Here is a 9,420-nt window from a genome sequence, read left to right as displayed (position 1 = left end):
TCTATATGCAGAGGGTCACGCGGTCTTCTAGATCTAGGTTGCGGTGGCCCGGGCAGCTCATTATAGGCCGATATAATGAGAGTGGTTAGATGCAGCCAGTTCACTGGTTTTTCTTCGAAGATCACCCGATTTCGAGCCAGCCAGAGGTACCAGCTAATAATGATAGGCAGGCTTTGTAGCTTGGAGTTTTTGTGACCATAAAACCAAGTTTCCCAGGTTCGAATTATATCATCTCCTTCCCATTTTCCTGTGAAATGAATAGAGGATGAAACAGATTGCCATAAGGTCGTTAATGAAGAGAAGTTTAAAAACAAATGGATGCTTGATTCGAAGGTACGTTTGCAAAGGGTGCACCAGGTCGGTCCATAGACTGCGCGACGCATGAGATATTCCCCTGTGGGTACTACTCCCTTAAGGATACACCAAAAGAATAGTTTCTTCCTGGGGGGAGCGGTGAGTTTCCATATTGATTTCCACCAAAATGAAATCGTGTCCGGAACCTTGTGCGATATCAGAGTGAGATATCATGTCTTAGGTGAGTAACTTCCGTTCTCATATTGATACCAGATAAGCTCATCTGGCCCTTGTTTGATCCTGATATGTGATTCTGATAATGCATAGATATATGCAGACCATTCCTGGTGCCAGAGAGGTGGGATATTAATCTTCAATGTGGATTTCCAACGCTGTTCGAATATGGAATAGTTTTGTGGATCAGCAATGTCAGCCAGAGCTTTGATCTATAGTGAGTGTAGATGCCGGATGAGGGCTTCAGGTAGTATATGCCTGCCGCCACTACCATTCCATGGGTCCATACCAATACGAGCCAATGATCCATCATTGATTTTCCATACCAGATTATCCCTGATAAGAGGCATAGAGTTTAAAAGTGCTTTCCATACAGGTGATATACCAGTTTTAGGCTAGGTTGGTAGTCGGATCCATTCCAAGATGTGGAGAGGCCAGATATATCTGTGATATGTTATGCTGGTCCAGAGATTGTTGCCTGTGAGTAAGGTCCACCCCATTTTTGCCGCAAGGGCTTGAGCGAATGTAGGTAGGTCTTTTAGTCCCCATCCACCCCATTTTTTGGGAGTGGCGATCTTCTTCCATCCAACCCATGCAAATATGCGCTTATCCTGATTCCCATTCCACAGGTACCTGTTGCAAGTTTGTTGTAATCTAGCCAGGATGCTTCTCGGAATCCAGGCTAGTGCCATCCAAAAGACCGGGGTAGCCTCCAGGACAGCTTTTACCAAAACAAGTCTGCCTGCTCTAGAGAGATATCGATGGATCCACATATTGAGCCGTTTCTCCAATTTTGCGACTAGCCAAACCGAGTTAGTGATCTTAGAGCTGATAGGCTTGATCCAGAAACCAAAATATTTGAGGCCATGATCTAAGGGATGGATGCTATAAGGAAACAGATGGCGGGCCAGATGGGACTCTTGGATAGAAGTTCTGGAAAGAATAATGGAAGATTTAGAATGGTTGGCAAGCATCCCTGTAGCAGATGAGAAAAGAGTGAGTATGTTCGAGAAGGAGCGGGAATCCCTGATGCTGCCATCAAGGAAGATCATGAGGTCGTCCGCAAAAACAAGGTGGGTGAGAAAGCAATCATCGGATATCTTGAGACCACTAAATTCCTCATTTCTCTTAACTGAATCTATAAGTCGTCTCAGGCCATCCATGACAATCAGGAAAAGTAGGGGAGACAGAGGATAGCCCTATCTAAGACCATGTTCAGAGTGAAAAAACTAGGATGCTGACCCATTTATCAGAACACTGAAAGTGGGAGTGGTGATACAGGCCATGATCCAAGTGATGAAGTTATTTGGGAAGCCCAAATGGATGAGAAGCATCTTGAGGTAGATCCAACTGACTCGGTCAAAAGCCTTGGCTAAATCAATCTTTAAGATAATGGCTTTTTGGTGCTTGGTCCAGATGGTGTGAAGGGCTTCTTGAGCCGCTCCAATGGCTTCATGAATCTGACGGTGTTCCAGGAATGCAAATTGATGAGGGGCAATATGACGAGACAGAATTGGACGGATGCGATTAGCTATGATTTTGGAGATGATCTTGTAGAGCACATTGCAAAGGGAGATGGGGTGATAATCGTCGAAGGAGGAAGGGGTATCAGATTTGGGGATCGGAGCTATGAAAGTTGTGTTGATGGCATTGTACAGTGACCTAGATACCTTGCATTCCTCCACTACCCTCAGTAAATCATTGTTGATTAGCTCATAGAAGGTAATGTAAAACTCGATGGTCCACCTGTCCGGCCCTGGGCTTCGATCCTTCTTGAACCACTTTATAGTGTTTTCAAGTTCCTCAGGTGTCACTAGATCAAATAGATTCTCTGCCTCATCCTCATTTACAAACCTGGGGAAGTGACCAGCGATGTTGATGATGTCCGCAATAGTTGAAACCGGGGGTTGTTTGTAGAGATTTCTGAAGTGTGTTGATCCTAGATGAGAGAGCTTAGAGAAGGTATCTGCTACACCACCATCTGGCAGAGGGAGGCTCCAAATAGTATTTTTTACCTTCCTAGCTTTAGCATAATTGTGAAAGAAACGGGTATTGTCATCTCCAGCTTTTAGCCAGGTGGCTCTACTACGGAGCCGAATGGACTCTTCTCACTCCCTTAAAAAAATTTTCTTCTGATTTTCAAGTTCCACCAGATGGGATTTGTCTTCAGCTGTAACGAACCCCTGTCCTCTTTCATCTGAAGGTGAGGATAATTCAGATTCTATGTGCAGTAGTGTTGAGTTATCCTTCTGATATTTTTTTCTGGCCCATTCGATAGAAAGATGTTTGAGCTGTGATAAGTTCGAGCAGAAACCTTTTGCCAAAGAATCTGACCTATCAATCGGGTTGTGGATCCAAAACTCCTTAACCAGCTTGATATATGAGGGATCTTGTATCCAGCCATGATTGAACTTGAAGGGGGCTTTTGGTTTATTGTTTGGCCCCGATATCTCCAGGTATATAGGATAGTGATCAGATATGCCGCCAGAGCCAACCCATTGTTTATAATGATGGAGCTGTTGAATCAGAGTACCTTTCATTATGAATCTATCTAATCTACGAGCCAGAGTAGCTTCCCCAATTCTTTTGTTCCTCCAGGTGGGGAGCGGTTTATTCATAGGAACATCAATCAGGTTATGACGCTCCAGAAGGTCGGTCATATATCCAGTAATCGAGTCAATCTGTGCCATAGATCCCCAAGATTCACTATATCCCAGGAAGAAATTTGGGTCACCCCCAAGAATGGTATTTTCTGCTGAGAGGATAGATAAACTTAGAAGGTGATTCCAGAATGATTCTCTTTGTTGACAGGGTCCATATATGTTGATTACCCTGAGATTGGTACTCAGGTCAGCCGAGAAGAGGTCTAATCCCAAGAATCCTGGTCCCCCCCAAGAAACATGAGCCCTGATGGCTGTTGGGTTATATCCAATCGCAAGGCCCCTTGATCTACCAGTGGAGTCCATCGCCGAAAATTGCCATCCCAGGATGATGGTGGATAAAGAGGCAGATATGGAGTCGGCCGGGCCAAGGGTTTCTTGGAGGAGGATAATGTCAACTGGGGTAGATTCAATCAGCCTGTGCAGGGCTAGTTTCTTGGAGGCACTAGCCAAGCCTTGGCAATTGAAGGAGAGGCACTTCACGGGGGAGGATTGCCTGGGGTGTTCACTGCTCTAAGAACCCCAACAATGGTGGATTGTCGCCCAGAGGCAACCTCAGCTTCTGCCCTCCTGATAGCTTTTGACAGATGAGATTTTCTCCCTCGGGCAGACAAGGGGGTCAACCCAGATGATGCAATACCCAATCCAGCAATCTTCAGATGAGAACCAAGTGTGTGGACACGAGGATGCAGGTTATAGTTGTGTTTTGATCCCCAGGATGATGAGGGTGAGGAAGATGGCGAGGGGTGCTTATGTAATGAGGGTGCGGAAGGAGCAAAGACCGAGGAGGAGGGAAAAGTGCAGAATGCAGCAGACATAGATGGAGAATGCAAAGAGGAGACAGGAGAGTAAATAGACAAAGGAGGGAAGAGTGATGTACCCAGTGCGGAGGCAGATGCGGTGGCTGCCCGAGATCTGGTAACCGGCGGAGATATAGTGCTGTGAGCTACTCCAGGTGCCTGTTGAGGAATGTTGATGGGGGTGCCCGATGCCGGAGTACGCTAAGAGACTGGAGATATAGTCCTCGAGGGCATGTTTGATGGCACAAGGGATTCTTCTTGTTTCTTGTTGAGAGGGCAATCCTTGAAAATATGCCCCACCCTATGGCAGCGATGGCATCTGAATGGCACCCCTTTGTAGTGCAGTATCTGAACCCGTGTGTATCTGCCCCAGTGTAGAGTAATATTTTCCTCCAAGCCTTCGCGTGTGTCCAGATGTACCAGGATAAGAGCAAGCATTCTATTCCTAGACTCCACGAAGGTGCGATCATGGTTGAGATATGATCCCAGAGAGTTCTCGATGCGAATGAAGACTTCTTCACTCCAGTACTGGAGGGGAAGCCCAGACAGGGGAACCCACAGTGGCCCAGCCCCTATCTGTTCTCGCTCCGGATCGAAGAGGGGGCTCCATCTTTTTAGCAGCACCGACGCCATCTCAATGTGCTAATACCTAGCTAATACCATGTCCGTATAGTTCTCCTTTTGCGAAATGTAAGGCGAACTAACCTCTGGGGAGGACTTCCACCTCGGGAAGATCTTTGAGGACTCCTCCCCAAATCTCCTTCACCCAAAGGGTGAGCCAGGTCGCCGAATATGCACGCCCTCGAATATGCCCTATAAGAATGGTGTTCGCCATTCTGGCTGCCTCCCCAATAGGTGATGAATCTCCGAACCGAATAGATATGTCCCTAGAGGTTGCTTTGACACACCTGGTTCTTTTCTTCCCAGAATGTGGAGCTGAAGGGTGATCCATTAATGGATCCAAAGAGCATTCCAGGGGAGTCGCTTTTGATGAACTGACCCTGACGGCAGGGGTCTCAAAACATCCCGAGGGCGAGAGAAGGGAAGCAGAGGGCCCGGCCGCCGATGAAGAGGGGAGTCCAGAAGATGATGCAGCCAGGAACGAAGTGGACGGAGGATGCGGGTCAAAAGATGGCGATGGGGGGATGACAGTCGACAGGAAACGGAGAGTCCCCGGCGACAGAGGAGGGAGATCTAAGCCAGGGGGCTCGTGGGGGGTGGATCTGTCAGGCTGTAGAGAGGGGCGGGGATTCGGGAGAGTTACCACCGGAGAGGGATGCGGTGACGGAAGCGGTGAATGACTAGGGCTAGCCTCAGACAAAATGAAATTAGGGCATCCAAAAATTACCTGAGAAGAATGCGGGTCTTTAGAATAGTCCACCTCCTCCTCCGTTTCCATAACATCACCGACAGTATCCGAGGTCATCTTGAAAACGACAGTTGGGCCTGAATAACCGGGCCGGGTAATAAGCAGAACAGGTGCATGGTTTAGATTCAGGTGGCATAGGGAGGGCTGTCTGAAACCCTAGCCGAAACCCTCGAGGTCAGATGCAGTGCGCGCCATCCATGCCACAATCCAATTCAGAGTGCCATCAAGTGCAGTCAAGCTCAGTTTTCACCTTGTTGTTATTCATGTATGTTGACATGTTTCATGCTTTGTTTTTTGGTCTATTTGGTGCTATTTCTGCTGCTCTTCTTTCTACTTCATTTTCTATCTCAGTTTCCCAAGGAAGACCTACTATAGGTTGAGGCTTCTTCTTTCCCTAAGGTGGTTCTTCAACTGTAATGAGATGCACACAACCTGAATCCTGTAGAAACTAAATTTTTCTAGCTAAGAGTTGATGGGCCTCCTTTTTTTTCTTTCTTCTTTTTTCATATTTTCCATTATTTTTTTCTCTTTTTTTCAACTTTTCTCCATTTTTTATTGCATGCAAAATAAACTCAAAGTGCTTTGAGTTAACTAGGTTGGCCCTCACCTACCCCTTCACACTCCTTGTCTTCCATCATGACTAAATGATTACATCCCACTTTCTCAAGTCCTTTTCACTTTTGTCTTGTCCTCTCCCCCATGTGCGGGTGTCTTGGTGGAAAAGTGAAGTTAATTGCTAGATAAGGCCGAGGTTTCTCTGCTACTAATCTTGGCTATACAAACCTTTTCCTTCATAAACTTACAATTTTTTTCAAGCTAAAATAAGTTTTTAAGAAATGTTTAAAGGATTGCATACCCGAGCCTTACCCTTGATGTGTTTTTCCAAGTGATATTCAGGCTGCTGATATGAATGTTGAAGTTTCCTTTAGTGGTCTTGAAGTTGTTGCTAATGATCTTGAAGATGCATGTGATAATTTGTTGGAGGTCCTATTGTTGATACCCTTGAATTTGGAGGTCTCCTAATTTTTTTTGTTATTATTGTTGTGGCTTCACATCCTTGGTTAAAATGTTGTTGATGAGCTTCATAACATGATGATTTCAGAGGTGTTGACTTCCTTTGTTTGTTGATGCATAGGTCTTCATAGCATGATGATTTTTCTGGATAATGTAATATTTTTTGTGTGCATGCCTCTCTCTGCCATTCAATCTAATGTTGTTGGAGTTGATGGATGCCAACCCACTTTCTAAACCTCTATCTTCTAGTTACCATGAGCAAGTTGTCTTAGTCAAATCCGACATTATTTAAGTGTTGGCCATGGCCATGGGTGATATTCACCTTCCCCATGCTTTTCACAACTGTCATACACCCTTCCAACACTTCATCTCACCATTATTTTCCTCCAAGACCCCTCAACCAACTTCCTATAGCAGTACAGGGAATCCTATAGAAACATCCTATAGAAAACCTGTGGAAGACTTGTTTTGCCCACATCTCGCAAATGGTATACTGGACTGACCTGAAAAACAATCTTGGTCAATGGATACAAGAATCTCGAGAAAAAGTAAAAATGGATGTAGGTGATGGTGGTTGATATTTCGAAAACTCTGCACTGAAATTTGCTGAAATTTCTTGGGCATGTTACCATCATCCATATGCATCTTCCCATGAAACATCTTGGTAAATGGATGCACTAATATTGAGAAAATATAAAAATGGTTGTAGGTGATGGAGGTCAATTTCTCAAAAAGTGTGCATCGAAATTTGCTGAAATTGCTTTGGCATGTTACTATCATCCATATGAATCTCCCCATGAAACAACTTGGCAAATTGATGCACGATTACCAAGATATGCCAAAAATATTTTTCTTCTCTATGTATTTTTACTTCTTGTAACAAAACAAAGCCTTACTATAGCACTTTAAGGCAACAAGGAAAATGAGTGGTAAAAGCTTGGGAATGATGAGCAGATGGTGGAAATAGATGAGGGTGATGGATTGGCATGGCCTTGGTCCTTCTATAGCATTTGAGTAGAGGAGAAATTTTATTTTTGATTTCCTTTGACTAGGATTTTGATAAACTCTTCTTTTGGTGGCTAACTTGTTTGTGTTGCTTGCAGAGGTTGGAGAGCACCTGCATTCATCAGAGAGATACATGGAGTAAAGGATTTTTATTTTTTTATTTTTTCCTTTTAGACCTACTAACTGCCTTGATTAGGTTTTCAACTAGTAGGTCTGCCTAAGCACCTCAAAGGGGGTTTTCACCTATGATCTTTTATTTTTCTATTTTATTTCTATTTTTTCCAACCCATTAACCGCCTCATGGAGGTTTTCAATCAATGAGACAATATCAAGTGCCTCAAAGGAGGCTTTCACCTGAGATTTTATTTTTTCTCTTATTTCTGATTTTTTTCCCTATCCAACTCTACTTGAAAAAACAAAATCATTTTCAAGTGTAGGAATACTTCCAATGGAGCCACTTGCACAATAGGATGATATATAAAATCATGTATAGGCTCGAAACATAGGCTTTGACATGTACCTGAATGTGAGATGCCAACTTCTTTGATTGAGATGAGATAAAAAATTGTTTAAGAAGAGTGTGTTGCCACAAATTAACAATTTTTTGGAACAATATTTCAATATAGTTGTGATGCCCGTGGTCCACTTGCTGATTTGGATCATCTTGGATGTCTTATTCTTCCATGAAATTCATACCTTACCCTCTTTTATAATTATTCTCATGAACACATAGAGGATCTGATGGTAAACATGAGGGGACTCTCTCAATCTCTGATTTTGATTTATTCTCTTCATCAAGTGTAACCGATGATTCTGTTGTCTTTTCATTTGAATATTATTTTTCTACGTGTTGTCCTTCAATAGCATCAAGAGAGTCTCTTTTTTTCAATAATCTTCCTGTGCTAAGATGAATACCATTGAGATCAAGAGAAGATGTTAAGAAGTGTTGTACCTCAACATTGTAAGTGGGCTGAGCTACTTCCTTGTGTGGGTTTGGAAATGGTGCTACAGGTAGTTTAGTGGGAATGTATATTTGATATGGATGTGGTTGAGGTTGTGGTTGTGGTCGAGGTGGATGGTAAGGATAACATGGAGTTGGCTATGGAGGATATTGAGGAAAATATTTAGGATATTGTGGATTTCTCTCATAAGTTCTTTGCCAACCTTGTTGCCAAGATTGGTTTTCAGGTTGAGATGGCCAAGGTTACCAATGAAAGGGTGTGTTCCAATTACTTTGAGATGGATTTGCATAAGCTTGAAATTGAGAATTAGGCTCTTGCATCATACCAGGTTGACTAGGCTACCGTGGTCCTCTTGGAGCCACATAACATAACTTCTTTGGTGATTGACTTGCTCCATTGTCCTCTTAGTAAACTTCCTTCAACCTTGGTAATGAGGGACAATATTTAACATCATGTGATTATGCATCAACAACACAAAAATTAAAATCTTCTTTTTTCTCATTTTGTATTCTTAACATTTCTGCTTGTTCACTTAGATTGCTAATAATTTTTGTTTTAAAATTATCAAACAATTTTCCAAGTTTAGCTTGAATTGCTGATCTTGGTGTTGATTGACTTACTCTTGCCCTTCCTCTTGATATGTCTTTGCATGTTTTATGAATTTCATTAGATGATAATTGGTATACATCACCTCTACTCATGAGATTAAGAAGAACAATATATTTATCCCTAATTGTTCTATGTAAGAGGGTTTTTAGTGTGTCGGATCCTAAATGATGTATTTTTTCCCTCTTAACATTATACATGAACCTCTCTATTAGATCCTCAAGGCTCTCAACTTATTTTTTATTCATTCTAAATATTTCTTCTTTAAGACCATGATCTTTATATTTTTCTAGAAATATATTTTGCATACCATTCCATGATCTTATTGAATTAGTCCCTAAACTTATGAGCCATTTAAGAGCTATATCCTTAAATGTTGCCTGAAACAATATCAATTTTTGAGTGTTTAATAATTAACCATAAGATCTACAAATAATTTCAAATTCAACTAGAAATGTTTCCAGATCCTTTGACCT

At 42.7% G+C, this 9,420-nt stretch overlaps 1 protein-coding gene across 1 annotated transcript; it reads right to left on the bottom strand.

The window, feature by feature from the left end:
* Positions 1 to 4,189: 4,189 nt before the first annotated feature.
* Positions 4,190 to 4,621, bottom strand: LOC149229487 (uncharacterized). The gene has a single exon (XM_089381048.1). It carries the CDS (start codon positions 4,619 to 4,621, stop codon positions 4,190 to 4,192), a length of 432 nt encoding a protein of 143 aa, XP_089237174.1.
* Between the last annotated feature and the right edge of the window lie 4,799 nt (positions 4,622 to 9,420).

This window comes from Pinus tabuliformis, chromosome J (assembly GCF_031772625.1).
Source record: "Pinus tabuliformis cultivar Carrire ecotype Pingquan chromosome J, CPIR1, whole genome shotgun sequence".
In the NCBI taxonomy this organism is placed as follows: Eukaryota; Viridiplantae; Streptophyta; class Pinopsida; order Pinales; family Pinaceae; genus Pinus; species Pinus tabuliformis.
The sequence above is the reverse complement of the archived record's forward strand: the minus strand, read 5'-3'. Positions and strand labels throughout refer to the sequence as shown.

Coding starts and splice junctions, on each gene's coding strand:
- LOC149229487 (XM_089381048.1), bottom strand. CDS start 4,621: ATGGCGTCGGTGCTGCTAAAAAGATGGAGCCCCCTCTTCGATCCGGAG.